This window comes from Alnus glutinosa, chromosome 11, assembly GCF_958979055.1.
Source record: "Alnus glutinosa chromosome 11, dhAlnGlut1.1, whole genome shotgun sequence".
Classification (NCBI taxonomy): Eukaryota; Viridiplantae; Streptophyta; class Magnoliopsida; order Fagales; family Betulaceae; genus Alnus; species Alnus glutinosa.
The window spans coordinates 18,550,930-18,576,271 of NC_084896.1; the positions used below are offsets into that span (position 1 = coordinate 18,550,930).

At 38.0% G+C, this 25,342-nt stretch overlaps 1 protein-coding gene across 3 annotated transcripts in view; it reads right to left on the reverse strand.

The window, feature by feature from the left end:
* LOC133882407 (transcription initiation factor TFIID subunit 1) overlaps positions 1-25,342 on the reverse strand; it is a 44,356-nt gene that overhangs the window by 12,152 nt on the left and 6,862 nt on the right. Inside the window, exons 4-14 of one of the 3 annotated variants that reach the window (XM_062321570.1) lie at positions 19,972-20,034; positions 19,759-19,804; positions 18,691-18,954; positions 15,449-15,564; positions 11,708-11,876; positions 10,347-11,460; positions 8,691-8,893; positions 8,283-8,520; positions 5,891-6,227; positions 4,942-5,151; positions 4,754-4,846 (exon numbers count right to left, since the gene is read on the reverse strand). In XM_062321570.1, the coding sequence (XP_062177554.1) occupies positions 4,754-4,846; positions 4,942-5,151; positions 5,891-6,227; positions 8,283-8,520; positions 8,691-8,893; positions 10,347-11,460; positions 11,708-11,876; positions 15,449-15,564; positions 18,691-18,954; positions 19,759-19,804; positions 19,972-20,034 (2,853 nt within the window). Of the gene's footprint in view, positions 1-4,753; positions 4,847-4,941; positions 5,152-5,890; positions 6,228-8,282; positions 8,521-8,690; positions 8,894-10,346; positions 11,461-11,707; positions 11,880-15,448; positions 15,565-18,690; positions 18,955-19,758; positions 19,805-19,971; positions 20,035-25,342 lie in introns of those variants that run through there. The other 2 variants (XM_062321569.1, XM_062321571.1) reach the window with 2 other exon arrangements.

The following is a 25,342-nucleotide window of genomic DNA, read 5'->3' on the forward strand; positions in this document are numbered from 1 at the left end:
ACAACAGTTTCTTTGACACATATGAGTGTAGAAAGATTATTTAGAACTCATAGATCCAATACTGTTACCAGAACAATCACATGACACGCACACAGAGGAACACAGTGCGCCCACAAATGTACAAAAGAACCCACATGAAATCCATAGGTTCTTCTTTCATTTATTTTAGAAGTGATGATTTATTAAGGGCAGAGGGGCACAAACCAAGCCCAGAGAAATCATATGAGGTAGCCGCATTAAGAGAATGCAAATACAAAATTGGGTAAGAAGATGAAAAGAAACTAGCTTCAATCATCTTCTGACTCTTAGTTTACCTCCATCCTATCTCAACATCATATGCCTCTGACCTTAACCTTCTAAAGCTTATGAAATAGGGTACCCTAAACTCCACCCCAAAAAATATGCACCACCAATATGAGTTTGCCGCTCACCATCCCAAACTACATGAAAAATGCTTCCTCATTTTAGTAGAACATTATGGCCTTGTTTGGTAACAGTTTTGAAATCAAAAGGCACACTTTTTCAAAACCATTAACAAATAATTCAAAAACAAAACACTTCTTAAGGAACTTTTCACACCTTATAGGAATATTTTGATAAAAACAAATGCTTAATTTTTCAGTTGTAAGTGCCAACTTATTACTTAAAATTTTTTAAATAAATAAATAAGATTGGAGAGAGGTCGCTGCATGGCCATCTCCAACGAAGGAGAGGGGAGGCTGTGTGGTCACCCAACATGTCAGGTGGAGTGTGGGTGTAGGGTGACCACAACAGGCCAAAGGTGGCCATGCAGCCAGCCCTTTTCTCTGCACAGGGTGGCCAAACAGCCACTATCTTTTTTTTAAAAAAAAAATTCTTAATTTTTTATTTCTTAATAAGTAAGAAGTTAACTCTACAATTGCTTCTGTTTTCTCAAAATAAGCATGTTTAGTATTTGTTTCTTTGAAAAAAAAACACAATTTTCTTATATAGACTCCACAAGAAACATGTTTTTTTTTTTTATAAGGAATCAACATATCATTAAAAGCGCAACCTAGTACGCAAGAAGTATACAAGAGAAACACTCATCTAAAAGGAGAAAAAAAGAACAAGAAAATCATTAAAACTAATCACCAAAGGAGCTAAAAATGTAGCTGTCCAAGTATAAAGAGAATAAAAAATGACTTAAGCTCCTCCTACGTCCTCTCTCAATCCTCCAAATTTGGATCGATTCTTTCCCTTCAAAGGCACCACAAAAGGCAAGAGGACACCATCTTCTATACAACAACACTCTGAGAGCTATCACTCGTCCACCAGCAAGCAACAAATAAACCACATGACTAGACATAACCTAGGACAACCCAAAACAACTGAAGAAAACATACCATAAGGCGCATGCAACTTCACAATGGAGAAGAAGATGATCCACAGAGGCACCTACCTTGGTCCGCCAAATACTCTTCCAAGGAAAATGAATGTCATCTATACATGCAAGGAACCTCTAAAAGGAGCTAACATCGAACATACATTTTTTTGAACCCTTCCCCTCTCACTCTATAGGAATACAACAAATTGAAGAATAATGCAAAGACATCCATCTGCCAATCATGAGTCATTCTAATAAAGCTTATATTCCGCTAAAGGGTGCCACTAGAAAGATCCAAATTAACTACAACAGAAGATCTTCATTAAGGGCCATCCCCGTACACCACACATCATCCCAAAATCTGATCTTGGATCCATCTCCCAGCTCAAATCTAGTATGACTAGAAAGCATCATCCACCCCCTCCTAATATTCTTCCATACCCCCATCCCATACAGCCCAGGGCGATCAATAGAACACCACCCATCCCAAGAACTGCCAAATTTAGAATCAACAATTCTCTACCATGCCTCTATCTCATGCACATAGCGCCACAACAATTTCCCTAAAAGAGCACGATTGAACATTCTCAAGCTCCGAACCCCCAACCCCTCCCTCAGAAATTTGGAAGCAAACCTTGGACCAACTAACCAGATGATATTTGAACTCTTCATCTATTCCACCCCAAAAGAAATTTTGGTGGAGCTTCTGCCTTCTCTATGCGATTTGAGACATGAAGTACATAGATAAATTGGAAAGGGTGCACTTTATAAGGGTAACCCTTCTACCCTTATACAAATACATCATTTTTCAACTAGCCAACCGACGCTCAATCTTTTCAACTACATCATCTCAAATAGACTTAGCCTTGTAAGAGGCCCCCAACGGAAGACTTCAAAGGCAAAGACGAAACCCTACAACCCAAAATGCCAGCCAACCCATCTACATTACCCATAGGAACCAATTCTGACTTAGTCAGGTTAACCTTCAACCCAAAGTTAGCTTCAAAACATAAGAATAAAGCACGCAAATAGCAAAGGTGATCAGGATTGGCCCCACAAAAAACCAAGGTATCATCGCAAACAACAAGTGTGATATATTAACCACACCAAAAACATATTCTCTAATGTGGACCAAAAAACACTTCTCACCTTTACGTCACATCAAAACACTTTTTCAAACCAAAAACACTTTTCAAAACCATTATCAAACATACCCTATCTCATTCTCTTATACACCTTGGCTAAGGGTTTTTCCCAATTAGCTTTTATTTTATACATTCAATTTTCTAATTTACCTTTCAATTACTATGCGCAACATAGGAAACCAAACAAAAACCAACAAAATGGTATAAAATATATAACCTTTAGAGAATGACTTACATATGGATATTACGTGGGCTATTCTGAAATCTGTGAAATCACAACAGCTGCAGCGTTCAAGTAATGAAAAAAGAAACAGCAATGGACTATGTACATGGCTCTAACAGAAATTTTTTGTTCTATAATCTTGATTGATATTTATTTTTTCTTTATTCTTGGTCTAATTTTCGTTTCAGAAATTTAAGTCAAAACAATTTTCCCTGTGCTAGCAGAAATACATGTCCACGAAAAATATGTTGCATCTACACAACACAAATCCAAGGGCTACAGGATTTCTTTAAAAGCCTTTTATCTTATTGAAATAACATTTTGACACAATATTTACTATCTTTGCTATGTATCTTGTCATGTTAAGTTATCTTGCTTAATCGATAATGCACAATTCTTAAGATCAAAGGGAGAAGAGAGGTGTTGAATCTGAAAAGCTCCATTGACTACGGCGATGCAAGCGTGCCTCTAGGCGAAAGAAAGGAAAGGCTCAGGTGCTGTAGCGTTGAGCGTTCCTTGTTGGTTTTGGGTTTTAGGGCTTAGGTCATTGTGGGTTTGTTTGGGTTTTTTTCTTGTAGCTTTGAGTGCTCTTTGTGGGTTTCGAGTTTAAGGGCTTAGGTCCTTGTGAGTTTGTTTGGGTTTCTTTTTGTGGGCTGGTTTGGTTGTTCCTGTGTATACTCCTTGTGCACTTAGGGGCGCCTTACATTTTTTTTAATAAAACCTTTATTACTTACCAAAAAAAGATAATGCACAATTCTTGCAAATGGGCTAAATTCAATAATAAGTGTAGCTTGTTAAACTTCCAGTAAATTTAACCTTAACAAACTATGCACAATTCCAAAATATAACAGCCCTTTAACTTATTTCAGATGATGCAAAATCTGTTGTCTTGACTACAGGGGATAATGTATTATCGGAGAGGAAAGCAAGCAAAGTCTTTTCCAAGACAGTCTGCCAATTATAAGTGCTAACATCAGCTTAATAAATTGTAACAGAGGACAAAAATCCGCATGCTTTGAAGTAGCCAAACTAGAAAGAAGACTTGTCTAATAATCAGTTCAGAAAGCAAAGGAGAAAATCTTATATCATAACATTCAGATGTATTATTAGCATTACAGCACATAGCAACAGACAACATTCATTTTACTTTTGCTTTCCAAGATTGGGTATGTGGAATGGCCAAGATCATAACCTTATATATAACCCAAATAAAGAGCCAAGTCACAAGAACAAGGTGCGGACTCAAAACCTCCCCTTTTGACCAATGCATCGTCAGACTAGCCTGTCCTGTCTATTTCTAGATAGGTGGTCAAACTCATTTTGGGAAACAATAATAAATATATACAGGTTCTCCCTTGTCCCTGGCCTACCACTAGGAAGCTCTTCTCTGAATGACAAAATATGGAAGTCAAAGCAATCAGTGAAGTGGTAAGATTGGGGATTTAGGGGGAACTGATGCGACACAACTCCAGTACTGTGTGGAACAACAAAAGCTGGTGAACATAAGACTTGAGTGAAGAATCAGGGCTAGGCCAAGTCAGAGAGGGCTTTCGAGAACTGGAAATGAAGGGTGGATGATATAACTAGTGTCAAAATGAATGAGAGGAGCTCTCCATCTTGGGAAGATTGTGCCTGAGAGTTGCTCAACTAAGACAAAGCTTTACTGCTATGAGTACAAAAACAACAAATAATTAAAGTCTAACAGATATAAAAATGTGAGGGGCATAAAGGAGCCAACAAACACCATGAACAATTGTTTCCCTTTCCTTTCAGGACTCAAACATTGATTCACATGTGCCTATAATCCTTATGATGTCTAGAGTTAACTAACAAATACTTACCGGTCATGACATCTAATATCCACCAAGGAACAATTTTCCAAATCATGCAAGTGATGGGATTATCTTATAACATAGCTTCAACAACCCCTTTCATTGGTCTGAATATGTTTTTAAGAGATACAACGCACATTCCATTAATCAGAAAGGCTTTTGTTCTTTAACAAAGAAACAAATGCAAATGAACTACAGTATAACTTACATCTTCAGGTTTCACCTTTTCTCTCAATTCATCCTCTGACCAAATGCGGAAATTGCGCTTCTTAACCCAAATCCACTGACCATTTGGTCCTTTCTGGAACGGTGCATATGCATTTGAAGCAGCACATGGATATTAGTGCTACAACCTATTAAAAACTTAATTAAAAAATCTCTAACATTCATAATTACCTGCAAATTAGCATGTTCCCTCAATTTCTTCCGAATAATGGCTTCAGATAGGTAAGGAAACTGTCCAGGCAACTCATCTGCACGAATGCAAGGGAGCAAATGACGCTTTTCAAAAGTACGGAACTCACGGGCCATGTATACCAATAGCCTGTTTGTCATATAAGTCTGAAGGGCCTTTGATCCAGGAGACATCACCTCCATGAGTGGCTCCTGCAAAGAAAAATCAACTTAACCAGATCAGATAATGTTGACACTACAAAAAACTTTCCTAGATATATATATGAAGCTTCAATAGAATGAAAGTGATAGGCAGCGCACTGTTCAAACAAAATATAACCACCAAAAGTATATCTTGAGTTCTTGACTATAAATGGCAATGGAGCAGTCAAGGATACATTCTACTTCACCTGCCCCCAATCAAAACCCTAGCGGGGCATAAACATTGCCCCAGAACCTGTCAGTGAAACAAAATCCCTATCCTGCCTTGCCCCACCTTGAGAAACAAATGTTCTTCACTACATATTTTTTTTTTCAATAAAAAATATATATATATAAACTAGAAGGGTTTGGATAGCATTTGGACATGGAATCACCATTAATGATTCAACCCACCTGCAATCGACTTCTCCATCTCTCCCTATTTCCATTCGAAACCCCCTTTTATTATTTTTGTTTTGCGTGTCCCTTATGTTCCATATTGAAATATTGTATATTTTTAGGAATTTGTTAATACCATTTTCTTTGTATCATGCATTGGTAAGTACAGTTAGTAATAATGGCTTCTGTAGGAAACTTTCCAATAGCCAGAAGTGATATGATTAGTACCATTAGCAGCAATAAAGGCTTCAATTACTTAGTAAATGGTAAGAAAATATCATTAGTAATATTAAGACAAAGCCTAATATAAAGTATTGGAGGGATACAGTCAGGAGGCTACTGCAGAGGCAACCTGTTGTCCGACGACATCAATCCTGTCAATGCGTCTAATGGAAAGTTTTCCCTTCGCAGAACGAACCAATAAATAGTCAGTTGATGGCACCTTATGGCTAAATATGGGTGCTCTGTACATGTTTGTTTCAAGAGATGACTGACTACAACCAGCTTTTATGTCTCCAAGGAAAGGGGATTTATCAGCAGGATCTAGCACAATGACATGCCCCAAGCTGCTGTTTCCATTCCGCAACAAGGAGCCACTTAGATCATCTGGGGCAGACTTTTGATGATAAGTGCAAAGTCTTGCACCCATCCCAACATTGCCCAACAGTAAAGGTCTTTCCTCACAATACCTACAGATATAATAAAACTAATCATTTTGTGGAATCTCCAGAGCAATAACTTAAGAAAGGGAAATTAATCTTGGTATTAAAAGAAAAACTAAGCAACAAAAATATGCACAACACAGAGCTACCAAAAATTAACTGCTGCTAATAGCAGAGTAGGATATGGTATCTATATAACGCAAAATACGGTATGATAAAAGGTGGCTCATACAATATGATTACCATATGTGATAATTAAATGCATGAGAAGTTAAATTTCTCATTTAACAAAAAGTATGAAGATTCACATTATGGTGCTATGAACTGTGTTTAAAATTAAAAAAATTAAAAAAACAAAAGAGAAGGAAAAAAAAGGTTTGATGCAATTCTTACAATGCATGAAAACAGAAAGTTTTGCTACAATTTTTTATTTTTTTATTTTTTTAAAAAAGCATTTCTAAATCACATTGAAATATTAAGCGCATGGCAGCAGACTTTGAATTACAGATCAATAGAGTACAGTGATTATGTCATGACAATAGTTGTTTATCAGAATAAGAGTCAACAAACTCAAGCCTCCTACATTTTCTCTCATGGGAACAAATAATATTCGTGTCAATAAGGCAACTCAGCTATATAAGCAAGACAGACAAGGCAACTTCAAAAAAGCTAGATGAGGGGAATGGCTACATGTGTGCCTTAAACCATTGCTTATATGAAATCCCTGTACATTTACACAGATGCAGAGTGTCTCTGAATTTGTTGAAAAAGCTACATTCCATGACAACCATCAATAATCCAAACATTAGAATAAAACCACGGAAGCACCATTTCTTCAATGGCTTTTTATTTGGGTGCATGCGTATACACACTTCCCCGGTCCAATAACCATCAATAATCCAAACATTAGAATAAAACCACGCAAATGGAAGGACCATATTAACCAAGATATAACCATCTCATCTCTCCATGATAGTTGCCCCTTTCGCCACTAGCATGTCACTATCACCCATCCACCACTGCCACCCTCACTCACCAGCCACAAACCTATACATTCTCAATTGCCACTTCCACAACTATGCCATCACTGCTGCCACCATGTCATTGCCGTTGCCACTGTAGCCACTATCACTACTTAGCCCCACTGTTGCAACATCACCACTTTTGCTACCACCACTTCTACAACCATGCGAATGCAAATTTACACAAGAACATCAAGCATGGGCACCGAAACTCCATTCAAGGCGTCTTGCAATATCCCAGTCTTACAGTGACATTATTTGAACATTATCATGCCCCATTGAAATTGTCCATGACTATAAATATTAGTTAACTATATCAAAGTTCAGATGAACCACAAAAATCTGCCCACCAGCTGCTCCTTTGTGAAACTATTCCACTCAAGTCTTCATGACACTATTTCCCACCAAACAGTGCTCATACTCAAAAAATGGAAGTACGTCGAACTAAGGGCCTTCACCAAAGCAGCATTTCGCATCAACTATCCTGTCTCCTTGATGCCACACAAGTAACAAACAAGGCACTAAGAGCTATCACTAGCCCGCAAACAAATTCAGACAATCTCCAAGCAGAGACACGTGCATCATCCTTGTACCCATAGTGAGGCAACAAATCAGTCATGTCCCACAAATAGCAAATAGTCCAGCTGCAAGTCTAGCCAAATCTAACACGTACAACGTTCATCATAATAGCATGTCCTTTCTAACATGCATTGCAAACCTCACAACCACAGTCCAACCCCAGCGTCTTACCATATTTAGCATAATCTGGCGATTAGTGGTACCACAAAGCCCAATGAGATAAAAGGAAGTCCCACAAGGTATCATCCCATGCATTTTAAAGCCTCAAACATCTAAAAGAAAATGTATAGATGGAAGTATCAATTCTAACTAGAACGCAAGCATATTCAGATAAACCAACAAATGTGAAAAAAGCAAGAAAGAATGATTCAGAAAAGACTAATATCAATATAACCACCTCATATGGTGGTGGTTGCGGAATGGGAATGGAGCTATGATTAAGGTTGAAAAAAAGAAAAAAGAAAAAAATCAACTCACTTACTCCATTAGGCAGACATGACCGTCTTTCACAGAAAGATCCGATTTCTTCTTGAATGCCCCAGGCGGGCGCAAAGATTTATTCTCACCAGGCAGCTTTTGAGCCCTCGGAAGCAAATGTAGTTTTGTACGAACAAGATGAAGTAAGGAATTCGGTTGAACATTTTGCGAAGTAAGAGATACATGGTCTTCAAGTGACTTCCCCAAGTAATATAACTTCACCGTTTCAGAGAGCTTGAAATCTATAAAAACAGTATGCCAAGTTAAGCTTATCTGCAAAGAAAATTCTATATCTTCATACATAGGAGCAGACATCCTAAGTAAATTAAGCAAATTTCTAAGAACAGTAAACAAAAGCCGTTAAAAACTGACCAAACAGAGCACATATCCACTTCAAAAGAGAAATGACAACCTAGCTTTTTCGAAGCTTTTGCTTTAACAGAAGAGACAGTTTCCTCAGCATCAACATGAAGTTTGCTTCCTTTGCCTCCCAAGCTCTTCACTATAATCTTAATGGGTCCTTGGGTAGGGAACTTCCGTTGTTCTTTGACAGCCACCGGATTGTCGTGGGGAAACCACAAAGCTTTTGGTCGATGAAAATTAGCTAGTTCTTTGCTGCAAAACAACAGTAAGACTCCAAAGAATGCATGGAAGATAAAGAGAATAAAATAATAAAGTTAATTCCACATGAAAAACACCATTGTAGATCACAAGCAAGCACAAGAAATATAAACCAGGAAAATCATGACACTCTGCAAGACTTCCTTGTAAATCGTAATCATGATTAAAAGAACTATCATCATAACTCTGACACTGACACCTCTAACCATTTGCCCCTGATAGCAATAAAAGCTCTTAGGCTTAGCACAATTCCCTTGACCTGTTCAGAACTTAAAAGTTAGTTTTGGGCTATCAAGGCTGGAAGCAACCTGGGTTCATAAATACATGTCATCAACATGAAATGTGAACTTTACGCTCTGCCCAACCTCAACAAAACAAAATTTAGGGTCTTCCACAAACTTTTCAGCCCATCATCCCTAGTAGGACCATTCCATAAGTCCAGTTAATGACGGAATAGACACAAATAATTTATTAGAGAGAGAAGTTCATCAATCAACAACAGAATGCTAGAGATTTAAACAGTCAAGCCATGGTAAAGTTGGTTTGCTGAGGTTGTGAACTTTAAGCTCTGCCCAACCTCAACAAAACAAAATTTAGGCTCTTCCATAAACTTTTCAGCCCATCATCCCTAGTAGGACCATTCCATAAGTCCAGTTAATGACGGTATAGACACAAATAATTTATTAGAGAGAGAAGTTCATTAATCAACAACAGAATGCTAGAGATTTAAACGGTCAAGCCATGGTAAAGTTGGTTAGTTGAGGTTGGGCAGAAATACTGACTAGAACATTTACACATTAGTTTGGTTGGTAATTCAACCAAGATTTCAATAATAATAAATAAAAAGATGTAAGTGCAACATTTTTTTTTCATGTAAATGAAACAATTAACACATTTGGAGTCGGTTGACTTCAAACCCCATTCTTCCTTCCGATCAAGGTTATCAGTCCCAAACCCATTAGGGACAGGGAGAGCGGGACTGAGATGAGATGAACCATTCCCCAACCCCCACCCAAAAATCTCCCTCCCAAACAAAAAGAAAAAAAAAACAATTGTCATCACTGACTATGAAATCATGGACTGCGAACATGCAAAATCGGTAATTTCAAGCATGAAAGGAAGTTAAAGCCCACTCAATGTTGCTGAATAGGCTAAAAGTCCAAAAACACAAGTTTAAAATACATCAAGAACAAGATGTTATAATTCAGAAAGCCTACCAATTATTGCTTGATGCACACTTAATGCAAATACTAAACAGGTTTCTACCAGCATCAAGGAGTAGATTATTTAAGCAAGTAGGGACTTCTTTTTTTTAAAAAGTAGATCTCAAGTTTAAACTAGATAACAAACTGATGAGTCAAGAAAACAACACATGTAGAACAAACCAAGAATAGTTAAAACACACAAGATAAAATAACAGATATGAAGTTATGGCATCTGTTCTTACTTGCTCAACTTTAGCTTCATCGTCTGCAGCATAAGTGCAGGTTGTGAATGAAATACTTTGACACCACGAGTCATTCGTTTTTCGGAATTTGATTTGATTTTCTGAGAAGTTTTCCTGTTTGAATAGTGTTTGTCATTAGCAACATATCGCCAACCAGATTGGCCTCCATGACCAGGTTGCTCACAAGAATCCCCATTCCTTGACTTTATGGAACGAGTTATTATCATAGCCCCTGCATGAAGCCCAACATGTTTATCATCCTTGCAATCAAAAATTTCGAATAGCATTTGCTCATCTTGAAGATCAAGGATTAGCTTTGGTTTCTCAATGGGCCCATCTGTCTCCCATATTATTTTGTCTAACCAAGACTCTTCCAACATGTCTCTGTATTGAGATGTGAGTTTCCGAAAACGTTGTAAATCATCACTTTGGTGAAGCTCCTGACCAGCATTCTCCTTTCTACCATCTGCATTGTTAGGAATATCCACTTCTAGGCGGGATTCTAACCTCAAAAGTTGAGGATGATAACTTCTCGATGAGAATGGAAGCCCTGTATGTCCTGAAGAATTTCTTGAACCCATCGGCTCCAATAAATTAGGAGAGCTACAAAGTAAATGGCGATGATCATTCTCATCTGGGTCCACTTGGGGCTCTGACAAAGAATTTTGTGGCCCTGTCTGTAGTTCTGTTTCACTAACAACTGAAGCTTCCAAATCAGGTCCAGAAATTTCATGACTCTCAACAGAATTATCACTCGGAACAGGAGAACTATCCCAAAGAATTCTCTCTTCCCAGTCTTGCTGATCAAGGGGGTAAAATCCAAGACATCGTGATGACTGCACCCCAGCGGAAACATTTTCCACTACACCCTTTTTCATTGGTTCTGCACTGAGACAGGAGTCCTTTTTTCGCCAATCATCTTCTGAAGCCAATGAGGCATCCCCTTGGTGAACACCAAATGTTGCCTCCACAGGATCATCATCATAAAGAACTGAGACATCATGTCCGATTACATGTGCCTGTTTCATAAATGAATAACCTTGACCAGCATCCTTTAGAAATGCTTCCTCATCCTCTTCAACAATATCAGAAACGTCCATAGATTTATGCCTATCTGGAAGGATGACAAGGGAAGATAACCTAAAATTAAACAAGAGACAGTCTAGCACATAAAAAGAATAAGAGTAAATTTTTTTTTTTTTACTCAATGCAGGGAGGTTGATCAACTCTTACGGTGAGCAACAAACACACATTTGCACAAATGCACAAGTTCCAAATCTAATTTCACTGATACTAATGCTAGATGAAATCAACAGATTATGCAGCTTTGAGAGGAAGATATCTTATTCTATGGTCATTACCTTTGGGAATGGAATGCCTATGGTCTCTCTTATCCCCCTTCTTCAAGGGCTCATGAAGACCAAAAATTTCAGAAAACCGTAAGATCACCAACCCATTCTCGATACACAAAACAGGCATTGGTGCTGAACCTTTCTCATCTAAAGTCCCTTCCTGATTCTGAGGTGCTTCCTGCTGGATCTCATAAAATAAAAAGTCAATAAAATTAAAAATGAAAGATTAAAAGAAGTAAAAATCAACGTACTGTAAGAGTCAAATAGAATAAACCAATAAGCACCATAAACACAATTCATATGGTAGTGCAAACTAAATGGTGTTAAAATGAGCAGAACTATATCTTGTACCAACAATTTGACAAGCAAAAGCATTGCTTGTGTTAAAATTAGTTTCTTCAACTCAAAAAATGACCAATAAGGCCTAAAATATCATTATAAGACCAGCAAGTCCTAAATTATTTTCCATATCATATATTAAATAGAGTTTATACGATAACTGCCCCCTACGCTTTTGAAACATTGTGATTCCTACTTTTTCTATGCCTATCATTCTCATAAATAGCCCAATATGCTAATCACATACAAAACCAAAAAGAACTCAATATTCAAAAGAAATAAAAAGTAAACATCAACTAAGCAACAAAACCAAATGATGAAAAATTATCCTATAATAATAAAAAAAATAATTAAAAAGCAATGAAAATAAAGATCATTTATACCATATTGCATAAACTGAATACTATGCATTTATAACATCAAAGTACATCCAAAAATTATGTATAGGAAAAGAAAAAGGAAACAAGAATAAAATTCAATGGATTAATGTGGTTAAGAAATCTTATCCAAAAAGAAATTTCTACTCACTTAACTATTGAGTAATTGACTGTAAGTCTTGAATATAGTCAAATATCAAAATTTGACAGTTTACTGTAAATGCAACTTCTTTGGAAAAAGCAAAATCAAAGGACTTACTGGTCATATATAAATATATTAGCTCGTAGGAGACATTGATATTTCAAAATAATTGTGTACGATATCTGATTCTAGAAAGGATACACTGAAATATCATGGGATGCATCAATACACATCCAAAAATAAGAAACTTAGTTTTTTATGGATGCAGAAAAATAGGGTGGGATCCAACTTAGACATCGGACATATATGTTTAGGATAAAAATTGAATTTTCTTAAGAAAAAAGGGATAAATACGTCTAGTGGTTTAGAAATTTTCAGAATTTCAAATTTCTATAAATATGAAATAGAAATCAGGGATAATATATTCTGCTGTTATTCATAGCTTTTAAGTTAGTTTGATTTTTTTTTATAACTTAGTTTGATTACTTATGCATATTTTACGCCTTCTAATGTTTGTTATTTATCTTTTAAACTAAAAATTTGTGTAATGTGTATTTAAAGATAATTTTATATTTTTGTCTAAGCTAAAAATATTTTCATATATTACTTTTTGATAAGTAAAGTATATTCAAAAAGCGCAAAGGGGCGCAACCCATAGAACACAAGATGTATACATGAAGCCCTTAATTCAAAGAAAAAAGAGAGCACCTATCTATAAATTCAAAATATCTCTCTCCACATAAACAACGTTTGTAGCATCATTTTCTTCAAGTTCATATATTACTTAGCCAGTGTATCTCTATTATATCTAATCCTAGATTTTAAAAAACTAACGTATTACCATAGTATACAATATCATATGTACCCATATACTTATTAAAGCCTGTTTAGGATTGCGTTGGGAAATAGAGCTTTTGTCTATAAAAAAAATTTTTGATAAGTAATTGCAATTTATAAAAAAAACGTAGAGGGACGCAACCCTTATACACGGGAAGTATACAAGAGAACCCCTAAAAGGGACGAACAGAGAATAATTTTAAAAGATCTACATAAGTAAAAACCTTCAAACTATGATGGGACGCTATCCAAATATATAACATATTGAGCACCCGCTTCCGTAACTCCACCATAAATATCTCTACATCTTCAAAAAGCAGCGCATTCCGCTCCCTCCAAATACACCACAATAAGCACATAGGAGCTAACTGCCAAGCTTTTTTAGCACAACCACACCCTATCGCCGGCCCCCAACTATTCAACAACTCCAAAACCGATCGTGGCATAACTCACTCTACCCCAAATAAAATAAGAATGTAGCTCCAAAGATCCCGGGTGAATTCGCAGTGAAGCAACAAATGATCAATAGACTCCCCACTCTTCTTACACAAACAACACCACTCAATCACTATAACATTTCTCTTACGCAAGTTATCATGCGTCAATATTTTGCCCAAAAACTAATATGTGATCCATTCCCCACTTCAAAAAGAAAACAAAAAAAAAAAGAAAAAAAAAAGGTCCTATCTGTACAATTCCAATGTCATATTCATGAAAGTTAAAATGCTATAAAAAATATATATATATATATATATATATTCCAAAGCATCAAGGTTTATTTAAAAAGTACTCCAATTTCCCTCTCACAAGACATCAGCATACACCAAATAGAGACAAACACACAGATTACTGGTTCACTCAGCCAGTAAGTATATACCCAAAAACATCTTCATAAAGTCTTGTAACGTGAAAACCAGGACTATAAAAATAACAGCACTTGGATTCATTGACAAATTACATAAACATGTAAGTACACTTTCATTCATGCCACTCAAGAACTTAAACCAGGTTCCAGCTTCATGACACTTGTCAAAAAATTTCCTATCTTAATAATTGAAAAAAAAAAAACACTTAGGGATTAAACAAAATAATTATCACTCTGTTTCTTTTGGCATCTCTATTTTCCGATGTTTGGTGAAAGCGAGAAATCTCTTGAGAATGATAAGTAAAGTATATTCTGCTGTCTAAAAACCAAATAATTATAATGAAGGAGAAAATAAACTTACCTCCCTCGAACCAACACTCATTTGCACATACCCCCAAACTACAATTTGTGACACTTGCCTCCAACTACCATTTTGTTGCGGTTGGCATCCTCGGTTAGCGTCTCATGTTAAAATGGATGGAAAATGCCACACGTGATCCACACGTACAAATTTTTTATTTGAAATACCCAAAATAAACTGAATTTAGGAATTAGAATGTCGCATTTGTCCTTCAAATAAAAAATACAACAAAAATTTGAAAAATAAATAAATAAATAAAAAGAAAAAAGAGAGAGATGGGGTATCCGGATCACCCCCTCAAGCTGGGGAGGTGGTTCGGCCACCCTCAAAAGATGAATTTGAGGGTGGTCTAACAACCCCCGCAACCTTGGGGGTGGTTTCGCCATCCCCAAACAATGACTTTAGAGGTGGCCAAACCATCTCCCCAGCCTGAGGGAGTAGTTTAACCATCCCAAGAAAACGATTTTGGGGGGTGACCGAACCACCCACTCAGGCTGATGGGGTGGTTCGGCCACCCCTCAAACATTTTTTTTTTCTCTGGCTGAAGGACTTTGACATTTCAAATAAAAACTTTGCACGTGAGTCAAGTGCACAAATTTTCATCGTTTTAACATCAAACACTAACGAGGATGCCAAACGGTAGTTTGGGGGGGTCAAGTATTATAATAGGCAGCTTGGGAGGCTATCTACAAATGACATGTCGGTTCATGAGGGCTAAGCATATTTCCCCCAATAATAATATATTGATGATGATGACAACGATAATGATAATTATAATAATAACAATATAATTATGGCAGAATGTTTAAAAAAAAATCACAAATCTGACCCGGAATTCTTCTATATCGACATCCAAATTTTCACCATCAACAGAACCAACTTGTAGATCATTCTCAAGAGATTTCTCGCTTTCAGAAACCACCATAGGATATTCACCCTGCTCACCTGAAATTGGCAAGCTTAAATAAGTCAAACATCAAAATGAAAAGCTAGGAAAGGAAAAGTTTATGAAGTGAGAAACTACAAACACACTAAAGCCAAAAAAAAAAAAAAAAAAAAAGGACAAATTTCATAATCTCTTCTATTTTTTTTTTTAAGTAAAACAATCTTATTCAAGTGCAGAAAAGCGCAACCCAAGTACACACAGAGTATACAAGAGAAAACACCCGCTTAGGGAGAGGAAAAAGAAAAAAAATCCATAAACTCTACAAAGTTAGCAAAGCAGAAACGCAACAATCCACCCATAGAGAGTCTTAACAATATATCTTTTAATACTACCATTGTTCTCTCATGGTCTTCAAAATTACAAGAATTGTGTTGTCTCCAGATGCATCACATCACGCAATGGGGAGCTATCTTCCAAGCTTCTTAGTAACGATGACAACCAAACCGGCCACTCCAATTAGCCAATAACACCACCACCCAATTCGGCATTACCCACTCTACCTCGAAAAGACAGAAAACTAATACCCACAATTCTCTAGCAACTCCGCAATAGAGTAAAAGATGACAGATGGATTTCCAATTGTTCCTCCACATGCAATACCAATCCATTACTATTAAATGCCTCTTTCTTAGATTTCTTAAATCATACAAGGTCAGGATCCTTCCTAATGTTGTTGTCCAAACAAAGATAGCCACTCTCAAAGTGCTTTATTTTTCCATAAGGGGGGCTAAGAGCATGATAAAAAGATCTAACCTCGAATGTCAGCCTTTTGGTGGGGGGGAGCCAACAAATTCAACTCTCGCCCCCTTCTGTTCAATCTGATAGAGTATAAGAGGTTGAAGAAAGAGGTGGCCATCTCTAACTCCCAATCATGTACAGGTACGATAAAGATGATATTCCACTGATAGATGTTGTTTGCCACCACCATATGGTCTGCCACTGAGGCCTCCTTAAAACAGACAATACTATCTAAAACTATGAAAGCTTCCTTCATAGTCTGATCTTCACACCAGTCGTCTTGCCAAAACAGAATTTGCCCATCTCTTACCCCTCCCCCCTTTTTTTATAAGTAATGTCATATCATTAATAAAGCGCAGAGAAGCGCAACCCTAGTACACAGAGTATACAAGAGAACCCCTAATAGGAAGAAAGAAAAGAACATAAATTCAAAAAATCTACAAAAGTAAAAACACTCTTTTTTTTTGATAAGTACAAAAGTAAAAACACTCAAGCTATGATGTGCCGCTATCCATATATATAACGTGTTAAACAAAAGCTTTTGTAACTCTAACACCGATATCTCTACGTCTTCAAAGTGCCGAGTATTCCTCTCATGCCAAAGACACCACATTAGACACAACGGAATGAGTCTCCAAACTTCCTTACCTGGATCGCACCCAAACGAATCGCTTCAACTAGTCAATAAATCCAGCACCCGTCATGGCATACTACCCCAAAATAAGTAAGAATGTAACTCCATAGATCATGTGCAACTTCACAGTGAAGTAAAAGGTGACCAATTGACTCCTCACACTTCTTAGACATACAACACCACTCAACTACCACGACGTTCCTCTTTCACAGATTATCATGCGTTAAAATTTTTCCTAAGACTGTTGTTTACACAAAGAATGCCACCCTCGACGGAGCCTTAACACGCCAGATACTCTTCCAAGGAAATGAAGGACCATCTTGGCTAATTAACACTTAATAGAATGACTTCACTTCAAAATGACCCCTCTTGGGAGGGCTCCAAACTAACCTCTCCTCCTATCCATGTTGAACCTCGAAAGAATACAGCCACTCAAAGAAAGAGAGTACCATCTCCATCTCCTAATCCTGGACTAATCGCATAAAGATGACATTCCACTGCTCCATCTTCAAAATACAAGTTATCCGCCACCCATCTCCCACCTTATATCTCACAAATCTAGAAAAATCTCCCTATCCCTTTTTAATGTTTTTTAACACCCCCACCCCATAGGACCTATGAACCACATTGGAGCACCACCCTCCCCACAGGCTCTCATACTTAGCTTCTACCACCAATCTCCACAAAACATATCTTTCTGTGCCATAATGCCATAGCCATTTCCCTAAGAGATCTCAGTTAAACAGAATCAGGTTCTTAACCCCTAACCCTCCTAAGGAAATAGGAGTACAAGTCTTGAACCAACTAACAAGATGGAATTTAAACTCACCTCCCACTTTTTATCTCAAGAAATCTCGCTAAATTTTCTTGCTACGGTAAGCAACACCAACTAGGATAGAGAAAAGGGATAGAAAATACGTATGCCGATTAGAGAGAGTGCTTTTAATCAGAGTAATCCTACCACTCTTTGACAAATAAAGCCAATTCCATCCCACCAAATGATGGACCATCTTTTCAATAATACCATACCAAATAGATTTCTCTGTAAACTACTCCCAAATAGGCACTTCATAGGCAAAGAGGATACCCTGCAACTAAGGATATTGGCCAAGCCTCCGACATCTTCCACGGCACCTACAGGGACTAATTCTAATTTACCTAGGTTTATTTTCAAAGACCTCCCATTACAAAGATATTTTTGAGAACAAAAGATGAGACCAAATGTGGTCACTCCCTTTACATAGTGGTGTGTATGTGTGTATATACATATAGCTGTCAGGTTGATCGAATATTTATATATAGGTGTCAAGTTTAAGTTACACCTGATATACATTTTTGTTAGTGTTCCACCACCCAATAACTTTTAATAGAATATTTAACAATCTCACCATCAAATTACATTTGCTCTCTATATATACACATGTCAAATTTCATGACAATCAGGTATGATTACTATCAAATCCATAAAGTCAAATATTTTCTTTATTTTTAAAATGTAGAAAAAAAAACTAATGTTTTGCAGATGAAATAATTCTTAATCCCTCATCATGATATTTCAGAAGGATAAAACTTGGGAGGGTATATAATCAAATGGTAGATTTGTCAAAATACTGTAACTAATCAAAAGTTATATATATATATATGGTAGTACACGTATATATGTCTAAATGTGTATGTGAATGTACCTATAATGAAAAAAGTGACTAGTAAATGATGCAAAAATTGAAAACTAATAGATGACCAGATACTTAACCTGTTAAAGATATAGTTTGAACTTGAAGATTGTTATCCACCCTCTTATGTTCTTCTTCAAGTTCCTCATCATAATTTTCCTCATCATAATTTTCATCATCAAATACAGACGTGGGCTTCAAAGTACCAAAAGAAACTTCAGCGGAAAAATACTCCTTTTTGGGCAACAAATGGTCCTCCTCAGTAGCAGCTTGAATCTCTGGACCCTCATATTGCTCATCAATATCTTCATAATCAACTGCATCTTCAGCTTTCTCATCATAATCTAACAGCAGAGAAACCCAAACATAAAATATCAGATGTTATAGGAGCTAGAATGGAGGTAAACATAATGATAACTTGCAAACTTTATTGGTGACTATGATTAAGAGAAATAATTCAACATTAATGATCTAATCTCAAGCTCAAAAACATATTTTCATGCACAGGATGAAGAGCCATTGTCAGCCCTGAGTGCATATAAAACAAATTGCACTTCATACAAAACACTATGAAATCCAACCATAAACATTTTCAAGGGCGCTGGGCTTTTAGAAAACTTCAAAACTGTAATGCTCTGAATTCTTGAAGGGTAACAAATTTATCAAAGTAACCATGCTGCTCTAATGCTCTTGCCTTTGCTCTATCGTCTAATGACTTATTATGCATGGACCTCAACATTTGTTTGTGTACATACGTTCTACACCATAAAGTTCTATCCTTTCAAGAAACAATTTACAAAGGTATACATATTGATGTACAGTACTGACTACGTTAAAGAGGCCCACAAGGTTAAAAAGTTCTTTGACAGAGCATGTTCATACCGAATCTTTAGAACCAAAATCTACTCACCATTTTGAAATTAGCAAATAAAACAAAAATTTCAACCACACTTTAATTCTGTAGTAAGTCCAGACTATTTCATTCACCAAAACTCGTGCCTCAACATACTAATACTTGACCACAACAGACTAGTCATTAATGTCATTCAAAATAAATTTAAACAAATTTTACTCCGTTGAAGAAAAACAAATACTAACAGAAAATCAAAAATTTCATGAGAAAGTTTTTCTAGGCATAGAAACATCACCTTGTTCAGCAGTATCAGCTGGTGTTCGTGGTGATTTTACTGACAACTGGAAATCAGATAACATTATTAGCGTCAGAAATAATGTAGAGATGAAACTACAAATATATTCCCCTCAAATAACAAAGATATAAAATAGGTCACAAATAACCAAAAATAAGATCCTATATTCTCATTTTGGCCTACATCCAAAAATTAGGATTGAGATTTCCATACATCAATATCAGTCAGGGAGGGACCCAGCTTGTCAGCTAGTGCAGCAAGATGCTCCTTTGCATCCTGAAAAGCATAATTGTTTAATTAGCATCAATTTTGTTTTATAAGTAAATGTTTAATTAGCATCAATGTTACAATATATAATAGAAACATAACTAATAAAATCAATCTGCAAAACATGATAGATAAAAAAAAAAAAAACTTCACAAGCAAAGCATAATTGTTTGTTGCTTCCTAATTGGAGTCCTAGTCCTATAGGAACAAGATAGGCTACAGAATCTCTGCGTAGATAATGTCCCAGCACAACTAGGACAAGGTAGTTAAGGGTTTCTGTGAATATGACATTGTAATCAAAGTAAATAAGAGTAAATTAATAGCAACTGAAAGTGTTGGATTACAAAAGGCTTGAGTTCATAGTGTGCTTGTTTTCCCTTCTTGTTCATGTCCATCCACAGCCCCTGGACAACATCAATTTGAGCGTTCTTCTCAACTCTTCTGCAAGATAATTTAAATTTTTTCGTTACCGTATCAAAACCCTAAAATAACACACTTTTAACCTAGCAATTAGCCACCAAGTAATCATTCAAATCCTACCTCATACCCCCACCCCAACTATATAGCTGCTGCCACCAAATTCTTGCAACCTCTGTCCTCTGCTTCGGCACCTCTTCACCCTTTAAATCCTATCTTTTCCAAACTATAAGCAATCTACAAATGATAAATACATTCTTCTACAAGCCTAAGCACTTAAACCCCAATTTCCAAACCCTAACCCACTAAATAAGCACACGTAGACAGGTTTCCTAGTCTGTCCTATGTCAGCCCAGAATAAGAGCAAAGATCCCAAGAGAAGATTCTTGCAAAATAACTCCTTTTCCTAGTCCAAGACGGTGACAAACATGGATTTGGGTTCCAAGCTAAAAGTTTTTTTGCGAGACTATGGTAGAGGAGATATTAGACAGCCTCAACATGAGATACGGTCTATTGGCATTGGTACAGAAGAGATGAAACAAATAAAGGACTGATCTATCTTCCTAAAGGATTTTGAGGGGCCTGCAGGCCTGCCTTCTTTTTAGTAGGTGATCTCCACTTTAGAAGAGAAATTGTCTAATTAAGAAGAGACAAAAGATGGACAAGTTAATTGCTCTTGTTTCAGGCAAAAAGCCAGCTGGAACAAAAGTTAATCTATAGTAAGAGTCCTCTGAATCAGGTCCAGCTTCAACCCCCGTGTTTCAATCAAGTGCGGCAAAAACTTTTTTTCTCTGCTAGAGTACTAGATAGAGTATTAGTTCATGTCATCAGTCTGCTTCTTGCTTTCTCATGTGACTGAATTACCCCCTAAGAACATACAGTACCTTCTGTCTGAGAGAACACTTAAACAATCTGCATCAGTGAAACATTCTACACTAAGATGTCCATTTAGCTTACACAGTGTACCAATTCCAAGAGCCCACATAAAATAACAGAGAATACGGGTAACAACATCTCAAAGTGGGACTCTAGGAGTCTCGAAGAATTGACTCACTACACTCACTACATAAGAAATATTTGATCTGATAATTGCCAGATAATTCACTACAAAGTGTACTGTAGACTCCATCATTTGGTAGCAGAGCTAGTGGAATTGATAACGGTGTATTTTATAAGGTTATTGCTGGTTGAGGACGTGGTAGACAGCCTGTAGGACAGCCGGTTGATCCCAACTCCAGTGCCTCTGATGTTGAGCAATTGAAGAGAGATTGAGTTTCTTACTCAACAGGCAGCAAAACAAGAAGCTTACAGAACTGTGGAAGAAAATGAAGGATTAGATAGTGACAGTGAGAACCCATTCTATGGTCACGCTCCGCGTAGGCAGCCACCTGTTCAGGATGACGGAAGATGGGAGATGAATATAAAACTTGAAATACCAGAATTCAACGGTAGTTTACAAGCTGAGGGATTCATCAATTGGCTGAATACCGTTTAAAGGAGTTTCGACTTCAAGGATATTCCTAATGAGACAAAGGTCAAATTAGTTGCTATTAGATTAACTGGAAGAGCATCTGCATGGTGGGAACAACTGAAGATGACACGAGAAAGATTAGAAAAGGGAAAAATTACAAGTTGGGCAAAAATGAAGAAACTGAGGAAGAAATTTCTACCATTAAATTATGTTCACACCCTTTATTACCGTTTTCATAATTTACAACAAGGTAACAGATCTGTCGATGAATATACTGAAGAATTCTATCAACTCATGGCTAGAAATGACTTATCAAAGAATGAAGAACAAGCTGCAAGGTTTATTGGGGGGTTAAGGGAAAGCCTACAAGATGCTCTCAATCTACATGTTTTTTGGTCTGTATCAGAGGCCTATCAGCATGCTCATTCATAGAAAAAAAAAAAAAAAAAAAAAACAGAACCAGCTAGAGGGAGATCCAAATCATAAATCTTCAGACTGTAAACGAGCCTCTAGTAGCCATTTGGACTGTGGAAAACAACTTATGATTGAAGGAGAGCTTCTTGAAGAAATTGGAGAACCTGTTTTTGATGAAGAAGTCGATGATGGAATTGATGAGGATCTTGTTGATGGAGATACAGGTGAAGCATTGGTTATTCATAAGAGCCTACTAACACCAAAGCAAGAAGTTGAGGAGGATTGGCTGCAAAGAAACATTTTCCAAATTTTTTGTGACTTCTTTTTTGTTTTGTTTTTATTTAAATTTTTTTTCATGATCTAATCCTTTGTTCGTATTCATTGGTTTACCTGCCTGCTGCAACTTCTCATTTAGCAATTCTTTCTACTCTCAACCTTTCGGGTCCGCTTCTCTCCTCTCTGCCTAGCGTCGACGCGTGAAGCTAGGTCCCTCCTTCGTTCCTCATTCCAATCACTCAGGTCTGGGTTTCGTGCTTCTAGTGCTTTCGTGGGTCGCTCCTCTTAGTTCGGTAGGGTGCTTAGCTGGTGGGCTTTTGTTTTCTCCGGCGAGAATGCGTTTCCGCTCTGGGTTGGTTTTTTGAGCTTGGGTGTGCCTCGAAATGGAAAGGAGATTCCTTGTGGAGTCAAAATCCTTTGTCCTTCCAGTCTTGGAGGGGGTGTCGGTGTTGCGGGTGGAGGAGAAGAGACAGGGCTTCCATGGAGCGGTCGTCCTGAGCTCCCATTGTTCTGCATGGCTTGTTTCGACGATGGAAACTCTTTTGGACTTTCCTGGAGAACAAGAGTTTATCAAGTCTTACAGGGAAGGATCAAAGTTGTTGATTGCCCGGAGAGGTGGCAACAAAGATGGCCGATTCTTAGAGGCGGCGATGTTTGGGTTGGGTGGTCGGAGAGGGTTCGTTCTGATCTCGGAGGGTCGCGGAGGTTGGGGATGGCGCAAGTTTTCTGGCGAGTTGAGTAAAATTTCTGCCTTTCTTTCTGCTGCTGTGGGAGTTGGTCCTCGGTTGCGATGGCCAATTTGGGTGGGAAGAAGGAAGGGGAAACGCTGGGTTTATCTTTCGATAGGTTGGGGCCTTCATATGCGACAGTGGTGTGTTCGGCCGGCAGCAAAGGAGACACCCATCCTTGTGAAGGTGATCCCTCCAGTTGCTCCGTTGGATTTGGACAAACCTCTTTGTCCGATGGGTAAACAGCTTCGTTCTCCTAGGTTCTCTGCACGAGGTGGGGCATTTCCAGATAGGGGGTCTTTTTTGAATTTGAACTTGCACACGTGGAGAAATTTGCTCGTTAGCCTTTCTGTGGCTTTGGGCCGGGTTTTTGGGAAAAGGATGGGGCGGTCTTCTGGGTCTAGGAAGGGCCTTTTTTGCAAAGGCATTCGTTTGGGTCGGTTTCTTCAGAGACCTAAACCTAAAGTTTTGCAGCAGCCGAAAGTTCTTGTGGGTGCGATTCCGACAACCGTTCGTGGGAGTCTTCTTCGGCCAGAGATATCGTCGGCGGCAAATTATGGGGTGGGTCAGGAGGTGTCAAGCTCTAGGGGTGGGTCGTTTCCGGCGGTCGTACCCATCATGCCTCCCTCCCCTTTCGTTTTCCCCCCTTTGCCAGCTCTGGATTTGCTGTCTTCGGCATCCATGGACGTCGCTCCGGCTCCGATTAGGTCTAAAGTGGATTCTGTTCCCGCCCCTCTACCAAACTCTTTAGTCGGGGCTAGTGCTGGGTTGGCCGCTTTTCCTTCTCCATCAGGGGCGGTTGTGTTGGGAGAGAAGATCCGTTGTTCTCTTCCTGTGTTGCAGCCTTCTAAGCCCTTCCAGAGATACTACAGAAAGGCTAGAGAACTTTGGGTAGGCCATTCTGTGAAATGGAACGAGGTGTTGTTAGCTGATTCACTGGTAGCTTCGAAGACGCCTGTCTGTAAGGGTTTAGTTACAGCGCCTCCAGTGAAGAAGTCTGCGGGTTCGACGAAGAAAAGCTTCCTTCGGAAGAAGTTCCTCAACCCTCCGCCTCAGGAGGTTAAGGATGTTGGAGTGGAAAGTCTTCCCTCCCCCCCAAGTTGTCCTCCACCTGTAGAGGGCAATGGCTCTTCCCAATCTCGGAATTGGCATGTTGGGTTTGATCAAAATGGGGAGATTGTTGTTTGGGAGAAGGACAATGATTTTTGGGAGGGGTTGCCTTTGGACTGGGAGATGGATGGTTTTCAAGATGAGGAGTCTTTGGCTATCTTTGATGCCTTGGAAGAAGATATCCATCAAGACAAGATGATTGCTGGCCAGAAGACAAAAGGCAAGAGGGAGCTATTGAATTTGAAGAGCTCCATCAATTATGGCGATGCTAGCACTTCCTCCAAGCGTTGGAAAGGAAAAGCTCTTATGTTGTAGGGGGTTTTAGTTTGGGGGCTTTCGGGGCAAGTTTGGGTGCTTGGTAGGGGTTATTATTGTATTTGGGGAGCTTCCTTTGTTTATTGGGTGTCTGTTGGGGGCTTACCTTTTTTGTGAGTTCTTTTGGGTTTCTTGTGGTTTTGGGGTGCTTCTTTTGCTTCTTGGGTGTTTGTTGGGGGCTTACCTTTGTTTTTTGGGTTTTTGGGGCTTTTCTTTGTCTTTTGGCTTTCTTTTGTTTTTGTGGGCTAGCTGGGTTGTTCCTCTGTATACTTAGGGCGCTTTACGCTTTTTTTAATAAAATCTTCTTATTTATCAAAAAAAGAAACATTTTCCATACCACATGCACCATTGGTGGGAAACTGTGCAAATTAATTATAGATGGTGGTAGCTGTGAGAATATTCTTTCTACTAAAGCCGTTCAGAAACTGCAGCTGAAACAAGAGAAGCACCCAAAGCCTTGTAAGCTTTCTTGGTTCAAAAAGGAAATAAGGTAACTGTTGACACTTGCTGCCTGGTTTCATTTTCAAATGGAAAAATATATTTTGATGAGGTTTGGTGCAATATATTTGGAATGGATGCTTGTCAC